The 24006-nt window shown below is 41.0% G+C and overlaps 1 protein-coding gene and 1 long non-coding RNA gene across 3 annotated transcripts in view; one reads left to right on the plus strand and one right to left on the minus strand.

Annotated features, from left to right (window-relative positions):
• The window catches only part of LOC134527159 (bumetanide-sensitive sodium-(potassium)-chloride cotransporter-like), a 940416-nt gene that overhangs the window by 545572 nt on the left and 370838 nt on the right, over positions 1-24006 (minus strand). For both annotated transcript variants that reach the window (XM_063359554.1, XM_063359556.1), the window contains exon 8: positions 15388-15527. In XM_063359554.1, coding sequence (XP_063215624.1) covers positions 15388-15527 — 140 coding nt within the window. The remainder of the gene's footprint in view (positions 1-15387; positions 15528-24006) is intronic.
• The window catches only part of LOC134527161 (uncharacterized), a 264791-nt gene that overhangs the window by 109660 nt on the left and 131125 nt on the right, over positions 1-24006 (plus strand). The window lies entirely within an intron of this gene.

The raw sequence follows: 24006 nt of genomic DNA on the forward strand, positions 1-24006 counted from the left end.
AGTTTTTCACAATATAATGCCGCACGTAGACATTTTGTTTAATCAGCTACAAAAAAGGAGCATCGATGCCGATAAAGTCAGGAAACATGTTGACAGTTTTCGGCTTTCATTTGAGAAAGAAAGAGAGAATATGGATAAAGTGGGAATGCGAGCTGAAATGTCGGTGCCAGAGCAGCATTCTAAAAAAAAGAAAGTGGAAGATGTTCATGTAAATAGAACTGTTGCAGCCAAGGAAGTATGTGATGTGATTACTAATCAAGTAAAGGAGAGGTTTTCTTTCACGACATATTATTCTGCGGTATGACTTTTCGATTCCCAAAACTTCCAGGAATATGATAAGCAATTTCCTGTTCATCTTCTTGAACAAACAACCAAATACGTATCCTTTCTTAGATAAGGCTCGTTTGAAAACTGAGCTAGCAGTAATTTACAAGCGACACGACTTCCGAGATATGGATGGATCAGCTAGTCTTCTGCAGTTTGTCCTTGAAAACAATTTACAGACCACGTTTACGGAAACACACAAATTGTTACTTATTATTTCAACTGTTCCGATGACTACAGCTGAAGCTGAACGATGTTTCTCAACCCTGAAGAGGATAAAAATATTTTTAAGAAGTACAATGTGTGAAGACAGACTCCGTGTGTTAGCCATGCTTTCAATAGAAAAGGACATGATAAACAAAATACCAAATTTTAATGACATGGTCATTGAATTATTTTCTTCTTAAAAACATAGGATAGATTTAGTTTATAAGAACTGCACTTAAGCATTTAAATTTAAATACTATTCTAAATAATATCCTTACATTATGTTTTCCTATGTTGTTAAAACCAGAGTTCGTAAATTGATCAACTTCATTTTTAGGCGAAATGAATGGTTCAGCTCATTTTATAGTGAATCTTTCAGATTCGTTTCAAGTTAAGGTGTATATAGTGATGCTCAAAGAAAGTTCTGTCAAAGGAAAAGATTAAAAATTAAATTATATTTGTGAATACCATATGTTTATACTACTATTGTACTACTGTAATTATATTTTAGTGCTAAAGGAAAGTAAGTTCAAAGGAAAAGTATAAACTACCGGTAGGTACTTCAAATTTTGTAAGTCAATACTGTATTTAAAAATTGTCAATGTAATGCTGCTTTAAATATAATATATCTATTTATATATAATTACCAACAACACAATAGATAAAATGATAGACCTTATTTAAAACTGGTCACATCAATAACACTCTTGCTGGCAAACTGTATCAGAATTTTGTGTACTTTACATTTTATGGTAATATTTGTATTTATTCAGAAAGACTTCACTCTGCATAATTTAACATTTGCTATATTATCAGTGTGAGTTGCATATCCGGTGGCTATTTTGGAGTTAAAAACTTTATTTCGCTCCACAATAACTTGGAAAATTGTTGGTATTAATGTGATTTAAAATGCCCAAAATGCACCATTTTACACCTTAAAAACCAACTTTTTTTTTCCACGGGGAGGCCCCCGGACCCCACGCTTCAAATGGAAGGGGGAAGGGGTAGGTGATTCTTTATATAAAGAGCCCAATGCTGTGAACCCCCATTTTCAAAAGGCACCAGCTGCCACTGTTCCCAAACATCATGAAACCTTTAAAACTCATGAATTTAAACAGTTGACTATGGTTAAAAGGAACAAGCAACATTTTAGTGGGTCTGGTTTATAGGGATCATCATAGTCCATCTCGAAGTTCTAATCTTGTACTGCCATCGTTACTGTCAGCAACATTTAATCTTTCCAGTAATTTGTTTACCCATGTGTTAGTGCATTTGATCCGTTATTTCAAATATAAATTTATAATCGTTGAAATTTTGTCCAGCGTACCATTTTTTTTATATAGAATAATAACTTTAAAAAGCATGGCTTTGTGAGGGCTCGAGAGCTGTTTTTTCCCACTATATCAAAACAGACCACTTTTCAGTCGAAATTCTGTAATAACTCTAATTCTGTAATAACAAAAAAAAAATTCTGGCTTGTGCTATAACTCTGTCCTTGCTGAACAAAGGAGATGTTTACAAGCCGGCAGAAGCTTTTTTTGTATGTTTTTATTTTTAATTTGTGATTCACTGATCTTGATTTAGGAAAACATGTGTTAGTTTTATCCTTGTACTCCTGATTATTCGTGCCAATATTTTGTTATTTCTCAAGTTCTTCTGGCCATTCATGGCGGTGTACCTGTTGGTTTTCTTCGTGTACTCCTAGTTATCTGCTGATTTTCTACAAGTGCTTCTGGTTATTTCTGAGAAATCAATCTCTGCATGGTTTTTTTTTACTTAATGAGAAATGCGATTTTATTCAAAGTTACATTTAGTTATTACATTTTTTTAAGCACTTGTAATAATTTTATCAGGTGGAATTCAAACAAAAAAAAATTCATTACTCCGTCAAATAATATGCTTTAAGATGGCTGAAAATCACTATCATGCAAGACGAACATCCATCTCATTGGTGTCTGGAGAAGCCCTTCTTCTCTTGCAATCGTGAGTGAGCATTCCGCATACCTCATGGAAATAGAGGGTCTGTACAACATTTCAAACGAAAAGATTCACTACTTAGACGATTACTATGACTTGAGATAGCCAAGAAACATTGATATGTAAGACGAATTTCCTTCACCTTGAGCTCTATCGAAGCCCTCCTCTTGCGATCGTGAATGAGCTTCCCGCATCCCACATAACCAAAAATATATTTACCTCAACACAACACATGACATATGTTTGGCAAAAATCGGTACTACTTGCAACAAATTATTTGCATGAGATAAATTAACTCTCGCTGCTAAAGTAGCTATTGTAGCCAGTTGCAGCCTTGTAGACTCGTATTCTCGTAGCCTTTGTTGCCATGTAGCCTCTTAACCTTGTAGTCTCATAGACTCGTAGCTTCGTAGCAAAGAAACATCCAGCCCTGTTATCTCGTAGCCTGTTACCACGTAGCCTCGTAGTTTTGTAGCCTTGTAGTGTCGTAGTTAGTTGGAGCCTCGTAGACTCGTAGTTTCATAGTCCCATTGCCTCTAAGTCATCGTAGTCTCGTAGCCTCGTAATCTCGTAGCCTATATAGTCTTTCAATATTGTAACTTCGTAGCCACTTGGAACCTTTTAGAATCGTAGCCTTGTAGCCTCTTATCCTGTTAATCTTGTAGTCGAATGTCACTGGAGCTTTTGGAGCTATATTCTATCGTATACTGTGATCGATCGCATCTCTGTGGCGAGATCGTACCCCTGTGGCGAGATCGTATCCATGTGGTGAGATTTAATCAATGTGGCAAGATCGTATCCCTGTGGCGATAACGTATCCCTGTGGCGATAATGTATCCCTGTGGCCGGAACCTATGTCGTGGCGAGAACGTAACCCTGTGGTGAAAACATATCATACCAAGTTGAATTTTGGTTCAAATGTGCTTCCTTTTTGTCAAATACGTGTCCAGTGTGTGTATTGTGTGTTCATTGCATGTCCTGTGTGTGTTTTGCATGTTCGTTGCATGTTCATTACATGTCCATTTGGTATCCATTGCATGTCTTGTGTGCATACTGTGTATCTATTTAGTGTCATGTGTGTCCATTATGTACCCTGTGTGTGTATTGCATGTTCGTTATGTGTTCATTGTGTATCCTGTATGTGTCCTGTGTGTTCATTCCATGTCATGTGTGTACTGTGTGTTCTTTGCGTGTTCGTGGCCTGTTCATTGTGTGTCCTGTGTGTGTACAGTGTGTCCATTGCGTGTCCTGTGTGTATAGTGTGTATTTTTCTTTTGTCGATTGTGTTTATATTTGTGCTTCCTTTTAATTGATTGAGCTTCTGATTGTGCATCATGTTCGTTGATTGTGCTTTTTTTTAGTGTGCTTCCTTTTTTTAATGTTGTTTTACTCGCGTATTAATGTAAATGGATTGTGTACTGACTTGCATTTTATGCCTGTGGTCGTGGGTATATAAGCGAGTCCCATAAGACAGGGCCCTCAGACCCCTCTGACAGCTGCGCAGTACGAATCGACTCTCTTTTTATTACATTAACTGATATTGAAGCAGTTGCTCCGTTTACCGGCACTGTACAGCATTCCTCCCCCTCCCTTCCGCTCCCCTCACCACCTTTCCTCTCCCTCTCCAACTAGCCCTTCCTATCCCCCTTCTTCCTCCCTTCCCCGCCGCCTCACCAGCGCTATCTGACGAGTGGTTTACCGGGTCTATATATACTCCGGCCCCTAGCTTATTCGTACAGTCTCTCTGTCTCCTGACTCGAAGGCTGTCACTGCGGGGGTGGCGCTGCATTCTGGTATGCACTCGTCTGTGAAACTTAGCATCTGTATTTAAGTATGAAGTATTATTCTTGCCTGTGCGTTGTGGTCACGCCTTCATTTTTGTATTTCTGCCATGTACTGTAATGTTTCGTATTTGTTATCAATGTTGGACCCTTCAGGTCATTTTGATTTGAGTTTCTTTTGCTCGCACCGAGTACTGCCCGTAGCTTTGCGTAATATTTCTGCAGTTGTATATGGGCATGCCACGATGGCATTGGACACTACTTGTCAAGCTGCATTAAAATTTCCTTCTCGCTTTTGCTTTGAGCCTAGCGGCCCATATTATTGTTTGCTACTTCCAACACTTCGCCACCATGCCCGCTTTACTCTTGAATTGTTTTAAATTGTATGAATAATTGTATTCATTCGTTTTTGTACCCCGCGGGAGCGCATGAGGAGCGCATGATTATTATAAATTGCTATCCTGTAATTATGTCATATAATGTATGCCATATGTTCCATTTTCGCTCTAGAGGCATTTTATTATGAATAAATTATATTTTTTGTAAAGTCTTATATACTTTTGCTAAAGCACCAGCTTTCCACTGTCGTTGGGTTTTAATGTAAACCCCCCCTCCCTGCTTTGTCTTTCTCAGTCGTAGTCTAGGCGGCTACAACTTCTGCGCTACTCTGCTTCGGCAGTGGTTTTGCTGTGTTATTTGTTTGTGTTTTTCATGACCATGAGCGGCTCGGGAGTCAGTTGGATCTACCGGCTTCAACGCGACGACCTGATTCGTTATCTCGAGGAGAACCAGCTGCCTGCCGCAGCAAGCGACACCGTGGCCGACATGCGCGCCCGGCTCGTTCAGTTCATACGTGAGGTCAGTGACATCTGGTCTGGTGTTCCGATGGCGCAGGCTAAACTGGAAGTAAGGCCAGCTCCCGATAATTCCTTTTCCCAAAAATAGTTTTTCTCTGTTCTCAAATCCCTTCCTGTGTTGAGTGGTAGTAAGCACAGGCCTATTCTAGATTTTTTTTTACAGGCTGAGTGCCTCGCTAAATTGAATCTGGTGTCAGCTGGCGCCTTTATGAAGGCTCTGCTTAGTAAGTATACTGGCGTTTATGTGTCTATGTTAACAGAGGCTATCGTACAGAAGGTAGATTTCCATACATTTAAGATGTCGGTACTTCATTCTGTGTGTCCGCCGCGCGTCATGGGCATGTGTAAGCGCGATTTGATTTTCAGGTTTCAGCATCCTAATGAGTCAGTTACTCATTATTTTGATGAGGTTGTCACCTATGCCGATGTTTTGGAAATTGATATCGCTGAGCCTGAGTTAGTACAGCTTATTTTAGGCAACTTTGCGCCTCGTGTGTTCACCCACTGTGATATGTTAGCTCCACCTACCACCTTTGATGCTTTGTGTGCATGTGGTAGTGAGGTAGAAGCCCGGTTATAAGCGGTGTATGAATATAAGGGCTGAGTTCTTGCCTCCCCCCAGGTCTACGTCGGCGTCACATGTTCGTGACACGGGATTTCACAGCTTACAGGCTACCTCAGATTTTCGTGGCAGTGATGCACACTATGCTGACTCTAGTATTTTACGCATGTGTGGAGATAATAGTCTTCAGCATTCTTCTTTTTCGCCTCGCTTTCATGACAACTCACGTGTGCGGCGTTCGCCACCACGTAGGTTTGACAGCGGCTCGCGTCCGTACTTTCCCGCGGGCGGGGCGGCTAGTGTAATTCCTCCCGATGGCCGTCAGTCTGCCCCGCCTCTTGAGACTATGCAGCCGTGTGTGCGCTTGGGCCATGCGGCTAGTGTAATGTCTCCCGGTGGCCGTCAGTCCGCCCCGCCTCCTAGGACTACGCAGCAGCGTGGGCGTTTCACTGGGGGGCGCTGTTGTCAATTCCGCGCAGCAATTACAGGCTGTTCCAACATACACTCACGCCCGTTGAACAAACTGTTGTGTGTTTGGACATTTGACTGAGGACTGTGATCAGGCACGTGTTGATGTTAAGCTCGTATATGTTTTTCTTGTAAGGTATTGGGTCATTACCTAAGTAATTGTCCAGGAAAAAGGCCCTTGACAGGACGGAAAAGAGGTCGTTTCTGTCGGTTCTATAGAAAAGCCTCTAGCTCTGTTTTTCTGAATTTTTTGTCTGTGTGTACTCACGATCGTTCTTTTTCGGCCCTAATTGATACCGTTGCTACATGCTGGGCTATTAGTGAGACATTTCTTCAGAATTTAATTGAAATATTTCCTAATTTTTCTTTTTGTGTATTTTCTGAAAACCAGATTAATATTTGTGCGGCGAATGGCGAGTGCCTTCGCGCAAATACGTTCGTGGTTATTCACTTTAAGATAAAGAATTTTTCCTGGAAACGGAAGTTTATTGTCGTTCCTGGCTTTTCACCTAATTTTTTTTGGGTTTAGATATTTTGAGCAAGACACGCTGTGTCCTGGATGTGGGCCAGCATGAGCTCCGGTTTGACTTTGCTCCATCTGTAAAGATTCCCTTAAGATCGCAGCCTAGTATATCCGATATTTTTGAGTGTCAAGATGGCGATAGCATTAATTAAAGGCAGGCTATCGCCGATTTAGTTCACGTCTTTTCGGATGTTATCACCTCTAAATTAGGAAACTGTGACATTTTGCCCTATAATTTCTACTTAAAGGATGAAGTTCCCGTCCATGCTAAATATCTCAAGGTTTCTCCCCCTAAACTACAGGCCATGGGTGACATCGTGGATAAGCTCTTAGCTGCTGGTGTAATTTCTCCTTCTAGATCTGATTTTTGCACTCCTACTATTTTATTGCGTAAAAAAGTCTGTGCGAGCTGGCGTATTGTACATAATTACATTCCTTTGTACCAATAAATTGCTAAAGACGATGTTTATCCGCTCCACACTTTTGAGTCTGCCCTTCAACATCTAGGTAAGGCCAGATTTTTTTCGGTTATTGACTTGATTCAAAGTTTTCACCAGTGCCTTTTAGATCCTAGTTGCCGCAAATATAATGCATTTTCAACTCATTTTGGCCATTTTGAATTTAATCGTGTGCCTATTGGTGTTAGTTTTGGCAGTCAGGCTATGAGCCGGATCCTCGATCATGTCTTATTTGATCTCAAGAATGATTATGTGTTTAATTATGTCGATAATAACATTGTTTATAGTAACACCTTTGAGGATAACATTACTCACTTGACTGAAGTCCTTTCTCGTTTACGAGGGGCTAATCTCACTGTTAACCCTAAGAAGGTTACATTAGGTAAAACGCCTGTTAAATTCTTGGGTTATGTTATTTCACAAGGTAACCTCCTTATGGATCCTGACAAGATTGCCCCTGTCATCCAGTTTCCTAGGCCTGTAAATTTAAAGGGAGTCCAGCATTTTTTGGGTATGTTAGGTTATTTCTCCAGGTTCATTAATAATTTTGCCTCTTTATCTGCGCCCTTAAATGTTTTACATAAGAAGGATTCAGTTTTTGAGTGGCGTCCCGAACAAGAGAAATCTATTAGGGCGCTGAAGTCTTGTATGGCATCACCCCCAGTTCTCATTCTACCCGATTTTAGTAAACGGTTTGCCGTTCAGGTTGATGCCTCACACATTTCACTTGGAGTCGTCCTAAGACACCTCGATGAAGGCCGGATTAGGCCCATTGACTATGCTAGTTGCTCGCTATCGGAGTCTGAGCAGCGATTAGGTGTCTACGAGAAGGAGGCCTTGGCTTGCCTATTCGGCCTAGAAAAATTCAAATTTATCTCGATACTCGGGAGTTTGACTTATTTACCGATAACCGAGCCCTTAGTTGGCTCTTTATTCATCCTCATCAGCTGGGTAAGCTGGGTCGTTGGATTTTGAGGTTATCACGATTTCAGTTTGTCATTCATAATATTCCAGGTAAAGATAATGTTATTGCCGACTCTCTTTCACGCATGTTTTGCACCGATGAATTCGAGCCTTTGGAACCCCACTCATCTGATGCTTCTAAATTTATCACTGCTTTCAAATTTTTTCGTGAATCCTATATCAATATTCGAGTCAATATCGAGTCAATATCAAGGAATGTCGGACTCAGGACCCCTTCTGCCAACAGGTACTTGGAGATCTTCATGATAAGAAGGCTGTTCCCTATGTTGAGGAGAGTGGTATGTTTTATTTTACAGGAACTTCTGGCAGAGCCCGAAAGGCTGTTGTTCCAGCTATCTTGAGGCCTGTGGTTTTAACCTATTTCCATGCATCTTTCTTAGGTGGTCATCTAGGAATAGATAAAACTTTTCGCAGAATTTCAGCACACCTGTTTTGGCCCGAGCTTCATGCTGATGTTCGGAGGTTTGTTCGATCTGGTCTCGATTGCGAGATTTCTAAGCCGCCTCATAATTCTAAGGTGGGTCTGTATGCTGCTGATCCTCCTGTAGCCCCCTGGCATGTCTTACATATTGATATTTTTTGGTCCTCTTACACGTTCTAAGAAGGGTAATGTATGTTTGCTTGTTCTTTTAGATATTTTTACAAAATTTGTCATATTATTACCACTTAGAAACATGAAGGCTGCTTCTATCGTTAAGGAGATTAAGGAACAGGTTTTCAAGTTGTTTGGTCCTCCAAGTATGATTGTTTCTGACAATGCCCTGTATTTTCAGTCTACTATCTATAAGAATTTTCTTTTTAAATGGGCCGTTAAGCCTATTTTTAGTTCAGGTTATTTTCCGCAGGGCAACATGGTGGAGCTGCAAAATCATCGTTATTTCCTTCTACCGGTCTGATCAGACTCTTTGGGATTCAGACATTGAGTATATCAATATCGGACTTAATTCTGCTCTTCATTCTGCTACTGATTTTCCACCCTCGATCCCGTTCCTAGGCAGTGAGCTTACTGTTCATTTACTGAACCTGTGGGGCTTGCTGTCCCTCGACACCAGCCTGGACGCCCAGGCATTGGAACGTGTACTCGACACAGTTTCCTGTAATATTCATAAGGCCCGTAAGGCTGTTTCTGACAGTTATAATAAGGCTAGAGCTCCTCATGGTTTTAAGATTGGGGATTTAGTCCTATGCAGGACATTTAAATTGCCTAAGTTGGCCGAACAGTTAAATGTGAATTTACTTCCTCCTTATGAGGGACCCTATTGTATCGACAATTTATTGGGTGCCAACACCCTTTTGTTAAGGTGCTGGAGGCGCAAGTTCAAATTCCGAAAGGCTCACGTAACCCAGGTGAAACCTTTCGTTAAAAAGATTTTTATGGGTTTGTTGTAAGCTTTTTTGCAGTATTGTACCTTTCAAATGAGATTAGCCTATTGGCCTGTTGTTAAGTGTTTGTGTTCCTAGGAACTTGTGTTTGAAACTTGTGTTTGCAGCTTGTCTTTTGTTGGATTTGTGCATGGTGTTGTGGCTCATTTTCTCTTTTTTTTTTAGTTTGGCGCGCCTTCCTTTTTTCCTTGTTACCCTTGCTTGCTGTGCCCGACTTCCGCCAGCGATCTTCAGCTTCATCTCACCGTGAGACGTCTCCGTGGGCCCTTCCGTTCGTCGCCTCCTTCCTACTGGTGGTACCTTCCTATGAGAGCCCATCGTGCTACTGCCCATCGTGCTACCATGAACTTGCCTGGCGGTTTCCTCGTCGTGTGGAGGCTCGATGCTGTCTCGCCGCTTCTGGGTCTTGGAGAGCGACCATGTTGATTCCGGCTGAGAGCTTCTCGCACCGCCGTGAGTCCATGGCTGCCCCTAGCCTTTGCTTGACGGGTCTTGGACATCGTAGCTGACCCCTTTGTCAGCCTGCTAAGGCACTGTGACTTTGTGCTCCCTGCTGGAGTCCACTCCCATGCCTGGGTGGTTGCGACTCGCGGGGCCGCCCTGCTCAGAGCCCTTGTTCTGGGCTGATCACCGACTTCATCTCTGTACCTCTTACTCCGTATCAGCCGCTGGCTGTTGTCTACCACTGTACTGAAGACTTGTTCTTCAGCGTCCTTCGACCTGCGTAGCGTCTGACTACGTTCGAAGCCATCTTGTTGATCTCCGCGGTGATCCTGAAGCTTGCTGTTCGATGCTGTCACCAGTCTCCGATTTCAACGTTAATAAAAAATTTTCATTGTGTGGATCTTCTGGCTCTCAGGGCAGGGAAACTTATGGGAAGGGGGTTGTAGCAGTTGCTCCGTTTTTCGGCACTGTACAGCATTCCTTCCCCTCTTTTCCCCTCCCCACTCCTCCTTTCCCCTCCCTCTCCAGCTTCCCCTTCCTACCCCCCACTTTTGCACTCTTCCCCACCGCCTCACTAGGGCTCTCTTTCGGAGTGTTTACCGGGTCTATATATAGTCCGGCCCCTAGCTTATTCGTCGCAGTCTCTCGGTCTCCTGACTCGAAGTCTGTCACTGCGGGGGTGGCACTGCATTCAGGTATGTACTCGTCTGTGAAACTTATCTGTATTTAAGTATGAAGTATTATTCTTGCTTGTGCGTTGTGGCCGCGCATTCATTTTTGTTTTTCTGCCATGTACTGAAATGTTTCGTATTTGTTATCAATGTTGGACCCTTCAGGTCATTTTGATTTGAGTTTCTTTTGCTCACGCCGAGTACTGCCCATAGCTTTGCGTAATATTTCTGCAGTTTTATATGGGCATGCCACGATGGCATCGGACACTACTTGTCAAGCCGCATTATAATTCCTTTCTTGCTTTTGCTTTGATACTAGCGGCCCATATTATTGTTTGCTACTTCCAACGCTTCGCCACCATACCCGCTTTACTCTTGCCTTGTTTTAAATTGTATGAATTATTGTATTCATTTGTTTTTGCAAACCGTGGGAGTGCATGATTATTATCAATTGCTATCCTGTAATTATGTCATATAATGTATGTCATATGTTCCATTTTCGTTCGAGAGGCTTTTTATAATGAATAAATTATATTTTTTGTAAAGCCTTATATACTTTTGCTAAAGCACCAGCTTTCCACTGTCGTTGGGTTTTAATGTAAAAAACCCCTTTCTGCTTTGTCTATCTCAGTCGTAGTCTAGGCGGCTACTATATTTAGTTGATGTTCCGCCGTCCAGCTCGATTGAACAGAACCTAACAGAACAGAACAGAACTTCTTGGTAGCAGCGACGACGGTGTTGCAGTTACCGTTGACATTGATGACGACAAATACTTAGACCTTGATGGTTTCTGTACCATCGACATCGGGGACCTTGATGGCAGCGACGTCGACATTAACGCAGATCCCGTTGGCATAATAGCTGACGAAATTAAAGGAGACATAAACAGGCGTGGTTTCATCAGCAGAAGAAACTTTAATGAATGCAGTGCTGGCTTCAGAGCAAACCCCAATGGATTACTTTTCGCCATTGAGGAAAATTTCAATAGTTGCAGTACAAGTAGCATCAACAATGACCACTGAAGGTGCATCGGCATCTGCCCAGCATCGATGTCGTTATTGAGACAAGATTTTTTTTTTAACAACAATAATGCTCAACGACACGAGAAAGAGAACGTGCCAATAATATTTCTCACAAAATATTTAGCTGTAAACAGTGCCGCAAGCAATTGACCAGAAATGATAAGTTGAAAATACACTTTAAGATATGCAAAGGCCCTGCAGAAATGTTCCGCTGCAAAAAGATGCATCAATGTGCATAAGGGAACACCAGGAATTGGTACATCTGCAGCAACATCAGTATCTGGTTCGGGTCTTAAAGTTTCGTCTTCGTCGACTAGACATCATAGCGGTTACTGCGATGTGTCGTTTGCATTTGTCTATGATGCACGAAGACATGAGAGAAATAAATGTACGAAGAATCAATCTCATGTGAAGTTTCACTGCGATAACTGCCATGTTTGGTTTACTCATTTTGACAGTTTGATACGACATGCGAAAAACGGTTAAGGTAAAGTCCGTGCACCTACTGTGGAACTACCTGCACACATTACGACTCCTCGGTTTAGGTTGGAGACTCGTATGGGTACAAGCACATAAGCAGATGTGCAGCAACCGATTGCGATGACGGTTGAACATGAAACTTAATACAAGACTGAGCTTGGTGCATCACAGGTAAATAATAATGGATTCCATTTGGCGAAATCAGCATTTTTTGGAATTTTGAAAGACTACTATTATCCAAATACGTTTAGTGAGTTGAAATTAATTTGTACTTATCTTGAAGAAACCAGGTAGAACATTATCAATTAACTTACTGATGAAGTAGCAACGTACGGCGGATTTTTAAAATATAACTTGTGGTTGGGCTGTGTACGGTAAACCATATCCGTTCGAGGACCAAGAGAAGAAGTGTGCTTTCAAGACATCGGCTGCTACATTTTTCACTTCTGGCGACGTAAATCAGTCAGTTTAACACGGTATCGAGAAACTCTGTCGGGAAGAGGAAGACTATATCAGTAAAGGATCTGGCTGGTCTCTGTCTTCAGTAAACCGATTGGAGCTAAGAATCAGTCAGTTCAAGCCAATGCAGAACCAAATGTTAATTATATTGCTCTTTCACAAGTTTTCATGTAGTAGAGTGAACATTATGCAATAAATTTTTATTCGTAACAATCTTATTTTTTTGAACCTGTCATTTATTTTGGTAATTTTAATTAAATTATTATTTTTGTATTTATCAAGGCTCGAAACGAGGTGATTGAATCAATAATTATTTTAACAAGTGATTTTTTAATTTAATTTTTCTCGAATTTCTAGCTTAAAAATTGTAGATGTTTATGATGGCGGCCAAATTTCAAAATGGCGGACGCCCTGGCAATAAATTATCCCTGCACTCTAGCGGGTAAAAATTTAACTAATATGGAGGCAGTGCCATCGAGCTGATGAAAACAATATGGCATCAGCGCCCTTCAGCAGGCGAAAACAAGATGGCCGTCTTGACGTCATACTGGCTCATGTAATATCTAGCTTGTCATTAGTTGTAGGTCAGTCTGCTGATAGCGTGGAAGAAGGATCTGTCTCCATTTTTAATAGAATGACCTCGTCGGGTTCGAACCCAGTACCTTTTCTTATAAATTTTATGATCAAACTTTAGTTTTTAATTTTTTATATATGTAAAAAATTTTCCCGTTAATATCTGATAGTAATTAATGATTTTTAAGATTGCATCCGTAACGAAAAATGCAACGATGACGACATACACAACCAAGATGGTAACCGTAACGAAAAGTGCAGCGTTCTAGAATCCAAGATGGCGGGCATAAGGAAAAGTTTAACATTCTAGAAAACCAAGTTGGCGTACATAATGAAAAGTGCGATGTTTGAAGTAAACTTTTTTTTTTATCTTTTCGGAATTTTTTCGCCAAAAATTAAAAAATATCAAGTTTACGGTCAGGGTCAAGGTCATGACTTTGGCGTCTTTTGGCGACTTCACGACGGGGAATTTAAACCGTTATGAGAAATTTAATTGTTTCTAAGGCAAATGTATTTAGAGGCATTTCGAATTTTTAATTTTCGAAGTTTCGAGGGAATAAACGGGAAACGTTTTCTCAAAACGGAAATCTTTACCTCGAAATAGGGAAATCTTTAGTAGTTTTGAGGAATGTTGAGGAAATGTGACACCAAGATGGCCGCATCACAAGCCAAGATGGCGCCGTCACGCACACACACCACACCCAGAACCCAGGCGCCGGAGGTACATTTATATACTACTCACCAACATGTGTTGGATAAGAGGCCAGATGCATCTCAATGAAGATGATGGCAGTGTCCGAGTAAACCCACCACTAACAGTTCAGCTTCCACTGCGTTTCTTACTGGGAAAATTCCTGGTTTCAACTCCGTGGGGCTTGAACATTGATTACGTTGGCGAGAGATGAATGATCTGAACACTAAACCACGCGGTCATATAGGTAGGTCTGGTAAACTCCTATAAATTGCCTTGGGATGTCTCGTCCTCTTAGTGAAGAACGCGGTGACCTGCGAACTAACGGCGCTAGTAGTAGTTAAACCCAGTCTTAACATTATTTTAAATGGGAGTTTCGTATATAATATATTAAAATATATTATTTTTGATTATGTCACAATTTTCGAAATTTTTTCCCAGATTACTATTTTTTTCATACGTTTGGGTGCTTGGTAAATGCCTAATCTGTACCAATTCCTTAAAATCTTTCTCATTTTTTAGTTAAGTTGAAATGGCGAGAGAGAATGCCTCGCTTTTGTATTGCGCCTGGCTGTAATGAAGGTTACGGCTTAAAACTGTTTTTGTTTTCATTTTTATACCTACATAACGGCCTAGTTAAAATATAAAAATAGCAAGCTGAATTCCAGGAAAATTTAGAGTTGAAATATTACGTAGATTAAAAAGGATTGCTGGATTAAACATCACATTTGAAAGAATGACACTTGCTTGATTATTTAAATGTAAAGCAAACGAATATTATTGATTTAAATACGCAATAAACATTTCAAAAATGCTTTCTTATGGGAGATCCCAGCTTTTTTGGATTAGGTACTCATTTTCAACACTCCAACTTTTATTTGATAATTACGGCAAAGTTACAATTTATTGCTATTCTTTAACCCCTAAAAATCTCTCAAATAAATTAAAAATCCTAAACTGTAACAGAAGTTTAAGACTAAACAGACTTTTAAAAAATATTCACACTTTTATTCGTAAATCCTGTTTACCACAGTCAATAATGGGCTCAACTACAACTAGCGCCGTTAGTCCGCAGGCCGCCGCGAGCTTCACTACGTGGACGGAGAATGAAGGTAAGTTACCAGACCTATTTATATGACCTTGGTCTGTACTACTATATTTTTTTTATTTCAGATCTTCGGCAAAATGTGCTTAGTTGACATTTGCCAACAAAGTAAACGAAATATAACCACAACCAGTCTGACACTGATATCAATGTGTACAAAAGTTAATTAAAGTAGTTCTCCAAATATACATTTTTGGAGATGGGATCAGTGTCTGTAAGTGTAAGTATAAATTACAAACCAGTGACTGCTAATTATCATACTTTCTGTAACTAGTAAATTTATACAAGAATCATTTAAACAGAGCTCACTCGTCACTTTTTGGTAACTGGTAACAGTGTGAGTAAGAGTTAGTTAAAGGGACATTTCAGGGGACTGGTACAGGTGTGTGCTGGAGTTACAGACTGCCAGTGGCCCCACCTTCAGGTCCCCGGACAGGTTAGCGCCCGCCACGATGCCCGTGACCGCTGGGAAGAACACAGCGAACACGGAGAAGAAGCTGTGGTCCACTCCCTCGAAGTAGCGGTAGTCGGCCGGCAGGTTCTCTTTGAATGTCGCCACTGTAAGAGCGGGGTTTTACATTTCAGGTTCACTGCTTGGATTACAACAATTATCTCTTACTGGAAGTAGACCTAATCAAGATATTTGAAAACAGTAGGTATATTTTGTATGTATGGGGGCACCGGAGGACGGAGGGGGATCTGGCGATCCGCGGCAGCCACCTTAAGGCTTCGCTTATCAGCCATGTTGGATTACGTCACTTCCGGTGGCCATGCACGCACGAAAAAGTGTCCAGTTACGAGTAGATGGAAAATGCCGATTCAAGGACAGGTGCAGGATCCAGGATCTGGTGGCCATCTTGGATGACGTCATCTACTTCATGCTAATCCGTATGCCAATATATGCTAATCTGTATGCTAATCCATGTTAATCTGTATGCCAATCTATGCTAATCCGCATGCGAATCTATGCTAATCTGTGATAATCCATGCTAATCCATTAGACAATCTATGCTAATCCATCCGCCATTTTGTATTTATAGAAATTTCCACCAACTTCGAATCGTGACGTCACCGAATCACTTTTCTTCATGGCCGCCATCTTGGATTCGAATTTTTTATCGACCTTCAACTTTTCGAAATTCGATGTAAACATCAGCCGCCATCTTGTTTTATCTGCTGATGGCCGCCATCTTGTTTTTTTCTGCTGGAGGCCACCATCTTGTGATGTCATATATAGTTCTGTTGGTCGCCACCAGGTAGCAGCAGGGATTATTTTTTTTCTTTAACTAAAATATTCTCAGTGCCGAGGCTGGGATTCGATCCATGGGACGTGAAAATTTCGAGGACATCGAGGTTAGAAAGCAGGCACCTAACCAACAAGACCAGGAGACCAGATGGGATATAGTGGAATAAATAATCTATATATGCTACGTACTGACGGCAAGTTTATGATAAAACGAGAGAGGGGGGGGGTTTTGCCTTCCTTAATGCATACCTAAGGCGCCACATTTGAAATTAAAGTTATTATACCACCGCCATCTTTAATTTCAGCTCAGACTACCAGATGGTGCCAAATTAAAATATTAGATAGGGAGTCGGCAGACAGGTGTCGCATGCCGCCGTCTTGGTTCTCAAGTTGGCTGGTAGATGTCGCTAGTATCGCGCGTCAACTTGGTACTCAAGTTGGTTGGTAGATGGCATCACCGGCACCATCTTTTAGTTCATATAATCGATACCAGATGACGCCACCATCGCCAGCTTTAGTTCCTAGTGTTTCTACCAGAGCGTGCCACCGTCGCCATCTTTAATTCTTAAAGTTACCACCGGAGCGCATAATTTTCAAATTCAAAAAACCTAGTTGGTAGATAGCGTATCTAGCAACCATCTTGGCTGGAGAGGTGTGGCATGATGCTTTAAAGTATACATACTCTTATGCGCATCAGACTTACACACGAGAATTTTCATTGTCAAAGTCCGTGAATGTATGCTTATAGGGGATTACTCGTTTAACTATATATACCTCTTAAGTAAATAACCTACAAGTGTTCTGTAGTCAGTCGAGACAAGTCGGGAACGAGTCGAGACAAGTCTAGACAGAGTTAGTCTAGACAGTTGAGACAAGTCGGGGGACAAGACGAGACAAGTCGGTAGCCTGTATTTACCAAGTTCACCGTTGCCGTCACTGCCACCCGGGTATCTGACAAGTCCTAATTAATATATTCGTACAAATTCTATCTCTATGATTTCTACAAACAGACTGATTGCCTGCGTATAATTACATTTTACCATTCTCTAAGACATTTATAAGTATCAGTACCTTGGGAGATATGGGTTATAACAATTAAAAAATAATAAGTAATATGTAGGTAAAATCTTATTTATTAAATTAAAAACATAAACTGAAACAGAAACTGTACAACAAAAACAGAAACTATACAACGAAAAATAAACTATACGACTAAAACGGAAACTATACAACAAAAACGGAAACTATACCCAAAAATGGAAACTATACAACAAAATGAAAACCATAAAACAAAAAATGGAAACTATACGACGAATAGAAACAGAAACCAAACTACCAAACTACCAAACTATTTACAACAAAAACTATTTACAGAAAAAAAAATTATTCGTCGCCTCCGATATAGCTGTGGGGGACCGTGCGGATGCCGTCTTCACAGATTAAACGTTTGTCATCCTCCCACGTTATGGCTAGCTTATTGCTCTATTCGCTGTACAGCACATGTTTTCTCGACCGTATGGCTCTAACACCTGCCCTCCTTGTGCGGTGGTTTTGCAGGGCATCCTAGTAATCACCGAATATGATGTGGTTTTTGACCACACAATGCTAGATGCCCTTAACCTTCTTCTCAACCTTGCCACCGCACCTGTATGCTTAAATTTTGGCCCACAGACTGACAAACTCGCTCATTACTCCTCCCCCACATTATCTATAAATTTGCCCACAACTTTCTTGTTGATGGGGGAAGAGCATAGATGGTCAGGAGGGTAGCAGCTGGTGTCGAATTCAGACATGAACTTAGGGTCGGCTCTTAGATCATGGTAGAAGTCCTGTGTTTGAATCTCATACAGAAAGCTGTCTGTATCCATATATGCCAGATGAAAATTTTCCTGATATTTTGCTTACATAGTATTATAGTGGAAGTCGTACATGAGTGTTTTTGATAGATAAAGTACTGCGAGTCAGGCATAGATCGGCTTATCGAAAATGATGGTTTCATGGTTCAGGTGGACAAGAGACATGTTAGGCTCATACATTGTGCGGTCCTTGAAGGACGGACGACAAACCAACTTCTTACAACGCTTCTCGGAGCACACCAACTCCTTAAAACGCTTCTCGGAGCACACCAACTCCAATTCGAACCTCTGTCTCATGTTCTCCATTAGTTTGCCAAATGTCGAGTTCACAGCGAGCTTGAAGAACTCCTTCTCGAACTCGTTGGATGCTGCTTTGCGATTGTTGGTGTTTGGCTCAAACCATGCTCTGCTCAAACTGAAGAACTTTATGGATTCTTATGATTTTTAGACCATGCGATACTGCCTGCTGTAGGTTTTTATAGTAAACGATGTAGTGCTCTTTATAATCCAGCGTTGTCATCAGCTTTGATTGCATTGAGCCGGGCGGACACTGATTTTCGGGAAGAAATGGCAGGTCTTTGTGACTTTCGTGGAGTTCGAGAGGGTACTCCACATTACACTCGATAATGTAGCCTGTGGGGAATTTTCCAGAATAGACATGACATCAATTGATGTGTCTGTCCATTGGAAATGAAGAATGGTGAGTGGCAGAACATCGCCCACCCGTACAAGTTGTTTGCATCAATGTACTCCAGGAATGTGGATGGCTTATATGAATCGTGTGTTTCTGGTACGTAGGCGTTATTGGCTACGCAATGACGTTTAATGCTTTGCGCTACACCACCGCGAATACCAGCCTCCACAAACATATACATGTCGTAATCTGTGAGTAGCTCTCTCTGTAAAACTGTGGTTCGAAGCATCGCGTCGAAAGCGAATCCAGGACAAGAAATGTAGTGAGACGGATCTAAACTATATGTTTCCAAGCAAAGACTGAAAAATTGTCGAATATGTCCGCCAAAATCAGAACATCCGTCTTAAGGTACAAGTCAGCGTACTCCCCCAAAGTAGCACACTGAAACTTGTCCCAGAAATTTTGTGCGTTAGCGTAATCCACCTTGGAAATACCAGTATCAGTCAGAATATTAAAGAACTCATCTATGGATGGAAGACTAGTATCGTCTAGTCGAGCAAAAGAATCAACAAAGTCGTAGGGTAAGACTCCTTTGCGTGTAACCAACTCCAACTCATCAGGAGCGAAAAACTCAGCAGTACTTATAAACTTGTCTGCAGGCAAGAACTCAGCGAGCGAAGCAAGATCCCGACTCAAAAACGGAAAGTATCAACAATCTGAATCCTGAATTTATCATCTATCTTCTTGGAAAAAGTTATCAGAATCTCTTCCGAATTAGGAATGATGAAAATGTCTTTAGTGTCGTATCCCAACTTCCTGATAATGAAGTTCTGGTCGTATGCTAGGTTGTGGAAGAACACAATCATATTTTTCGGTCTGCGCCTGAGAAGGTTGTAGTCATTACATGCAGCCCCAATAAATTCGCCGGGAAGTGATTATGATCACGAACTTTCTTTACGACCCCTCCAAACATTCCTCCACGGTAGCAACACGCACTTGCTTGCAGAAAAGCAGTGTTATGTGCATGTGTGAGCGGAGTCATAGGAACAGATGTAGAAAATATTTTCTGTACGTCATGTCCAATCTCCGCAATGCGGTATATGAATTTATCTTCTGCATCATGCCCTCTGTATACTTCTGGCTGTGAAGGAAATGAAGAAGTGAGGTGTGCAGGAATGACGGAGTTATCGGCTTTCACGTAAATGCAGTGGCTGTATGCCTTATGCTTTTGGTACTGCAGCGTGCATGACCCATCAGGATTCGGGTGACACGTATGGATTTTCTCCAAAATAGCTTTAAAGTCGCAATATACTACGATGTGATGGAAGTTTTTGAACTTCAGAACAGGTGGCTGCCCATTTTGAACAGGGGATGGCATTTCCATTCGAACAGCAGCATGCTGTTTGCAGAGCTCACGGTGTTTTTCCAAACACTGAAGACCAGTGAGCCCGCTAACCCTTTCCCGATCATCATAATGCTTGAAGCATCTTTTGCAAACATGAATAGCCTTAGTGTCTGTAGTGATTTAGGACCGAACCAGAGCAGAAAAATTAGTGATGTGGGTGAAATGGGACGAATTGTCATTGACCAAGAGCAGAAGATCGAAATTATGTTCTTTCTCTTCAGGAGCGACTCCTGCAGGAACAACATTCAGATTCTCGTCGATACTGTAAATGTTGATGGAGACTCCGTGGTTCTGTTTTTCGAACAGAGGTATTTGCCGGATTGTAGTAGGAAACTCGATGTTGTTGAAGTTGAAATTCCCCTCCAAGTCATGGTAGCACTGGTTGACACATTCAGGATTACATCCTTCCACATACTTGACAAGAATTGACCACTTAAAGCACATGTGGTCTTCGATGTTTTGCGGATTGATCACTGCGAATTTGTCTTTGATGCATGTAGGTAATTCGATGTAGGAGCTGGCACGGAGTGGGTCGAGCTTGTTTATTCGTAGTTAAAGTCGCTTAACGGCCGACAAAGTCCATCCGGACCCCTTCCCCAAGTAGTCTTCCTCCTCCGAGCAGATCTTGGAGATAACTCGGTAACTGCCTCCTCCACCTCATGAACTGTGTAGAGATAGACATTCATGGTTTTAAAGGCCCTCTTGTCTTAACTTGTATCTACTGGTTTTTCGTAGTCGCACTCGAGCACGATATTGAATTTGAGAGGTCCGTTCTCTTCAATCTCCTCCACAAGTTGGTTTATTATATTGTTCTTGATGGAGTCCAGGTACGTACAAATGTCCTTGGCAGAACTTGACATAGTAACCGCAACATAAGTCTTCAAATTGCCCTTGAATCCTACTTCAGCGGTGATGAAGCCATGGGTATTGGCCAAACCCGCGCCTGTCACAACCTTTAATCGGCTGGTCGATGGTTTAGGCAGTACTACTGGCATAACTGCTGCCATCCTCTGCTTCTTTGTCGGAGGCGGAGCAGGTCCCTTGCACGCCTTGATGTGGGCTTTCAAATTATCTGCTCTGGCGAACTCCTTAGCACAGTTGTTGCAGGAATGTGCTATGCGGTTAGGGTTGAGGCCAAAAGCAGACATCTCATGACGTCTAGCTAAATCAGCACGGGCGAAGACCTTATAGCAGAAACTGCACGGCATGCCTGATGTCGTGGCAACAGCTCCAGCACATGTTGACAGGTGCTGCTGCATATTGTCGCTGCGTGCAACAATCTTGCCACACAGATGGCACTGCTGGAAGTCACGCTGCATGTTGTCAGCACACTGATGTTCGTGACGGTAGCAGTTATTGCCTGCTGTGAAGGTAGCAGGGTAGAAACGAGATTTCTGCGTGGTAGATGCCATCACAGCAATCGGTAGTCAGATATCAACGTACAGAACACGCGAAGGAAGCTCGACGTATGGAGAACTATAACAGAAGAATTAAGAATACAATGTAGCTAGCCATTACATGAAAACAAACATAACCTCAAAACTCTAGCCCTCAGGCTAACTAACGCAAACTGTTAGCAATGTTACTAAATAAAAAAGTTGCAAACATAACCATAAAACTCTAGCCCTCTAGCTTACTAACCTAAATTCTTAGTAATGTTACTAAATATAAAAGTTGCAAAAATAACCTCAAAACTCTAGCCCTCAAGCTTACTAACCCAAACTTCTAGCCATGTTACTAAATATAAAACTTGCAAAAATAACCTCAAAACTCTAGCCCTCAAGCTTACTAACCCAAACTGCTAGCCATGTTACTAAATAAAAGAATTGCAAACATAACCTTAAAACTCTAGCCCTCACAGCTTACTAACCGAAACTGTAAGCAATGTTACTAAATAAAAATAGTTACAAACATAACCTCAAAGCTGCTCCTTCATGTACAATCCTAAAAATGGTAGAATATTTAAAGTACCGATAAAAGTTAAAGGTTAAAAAGTATTCAATTTTAATAAAAATGATTGATTACATAACCTCAAAACTACTCTAATTAACAACTTAAAAACGATGTAATATTTAAAGTAATGTTAAATGTTTAAGCTGAACAATTCCTGGTTACCCACACATAAGTGTACAGAGAAAAAAACTACCTCTCTGATAACCTACGAAAAAGCTGAGAAACATAAAAATATTAACGAAACATGTAGCATGGTACCTCAGAAAACGATGAAGTGGAGCTGCAGAAGATGATGTAGCGTTGGCGGTAGGAATCGTAGTAGCAGCGAAACTCACACACAAACTAACTCACTCAAACTCTAAGAACACACTGAAGCTCCGACAGCTATTCCCGGCCGTTTATAGCCTCGGAACTCCTTTTTTTAGTGTAGCCAATAGATAACAGAGTATTTCTGTTGTATCCACCAATAGGAACGTAGTACGTGGTAGGGTAGAAATGTGGGGGAGTACCATTGTCTTCGGAAAAACCCAGCATGACTCATGTGCAGGTCGTAGCAGGTCTGTGAACTCTTTCCTTAAGCAACATGAGAGTTCAGGCACAAGTAAGCTTGTGCCAGAACTCTCATGTTGCTTAAGCAAACAGTTCACATGCTGACTTGTGCTATAACTCTCATGTTGCTTAAGCAGGATAAAATTTGAACTTATTAAATTTTTTTTTATAATATATGATGTTTATAAACGACATCTTCTCCCTGATGGTTTTCTCTAAGTGTTACTTTTTTCATGTGAAATTTTGATGGATTTCTTCGTTTGCTTCAACTTTACTGTGTCAGAATTATTTTTGGTGTTCTTCTGCTCTTTTACCTGACAAGAATTTAATGATTTTCTCTTGAGTCTTATCGAATCCTTACTTCTCTTGTGAACACCAAGTATACATCCTTCATAATGTTCACTCTTAGAACTGGCGAATGTGACCTTATTTTAGAAATAAAATAGATTCTCACATAGCATTTTTCAGTGAATTCTGGGGTAATAATCCACCATAGTCAGATTATTTCTACATGTGACTGGTTATGTGCTGAGAATTTCGGTTAGTTTAAACAAATGAAAATAACGATGACACTTGATTAAAATTCACTATTTTGTTACATATAAGAAATGGTAGCTTGTTACGAGGACAACACAAATTTGATTTTCTTTCCCTTGAGACCTATCGAATCCTTACTTCTCTTTTGAACACCAAGTAGCTATACATCCTGCATGCTACATAATAACATAGCTTTATAAACAGTATGAATACACCCATCATACTCTGAAACGAAGTGGGGTAAAATCGGAATACATAGACTACATGGTTACATTTCTCACAGACCTGCTACGACCTGCACATGAGTCATGCTGGGTTTTTCCGAAGACAATGGTACTCCTCCACATTCCTACCGTTCCACGTACTACGTTCCTATTGGTGAATACAACAGAAATACTCTGTTTCTATTGGCTACACTAAAAAAAGGAGTTCCGAGGCTATAAACGGCCCGGAATAGCTGTCGGAGTTTCAGTGTGTTCTTAGAGTTTGAGTGAGTTAGTTTGTGTGTAAGTTTCGCTGCTACCACGATTCCTACCGCCAACGCTACATCATCTTCTGCAGCTCCACTTCATCGTTTTCTGAGGTATGCTACATTTTTCGTTAATATTTTTATGTTTCTCAGCTTTTTCGTAGGTTATCAGATAGCTAGTTTTTTCTCTGTACACTTATGTGTGGGTTCAGCTTAAACATTTAACATTACTTTAAATATTATAGCATTTTTAAGTTGTTAATTAGAGTAGTTTTGAGGTTATGTAATCAATTTTTTTAATAACATTGAATACTTTTTAACCTTTAACTTTTATCGGTACTTATATTCTACCTATTTTAGGATTGTACATGAAGGAGCAGCTTTGAGG

Source organism: Bacillus rossius, chromosome 1 (genome assembly GCF_032445375.1).
Source record: "Bacillus rossius redtenbacheri isolate Brsri chromosome 1, Brsri_v3, whole genome shotgun sequence".
NCBI lineage: Eukaryota > Metazoa > Arthropoda > Insecta > Phasmatodea > Bacillidae > Bacillus > Bacillus rossius.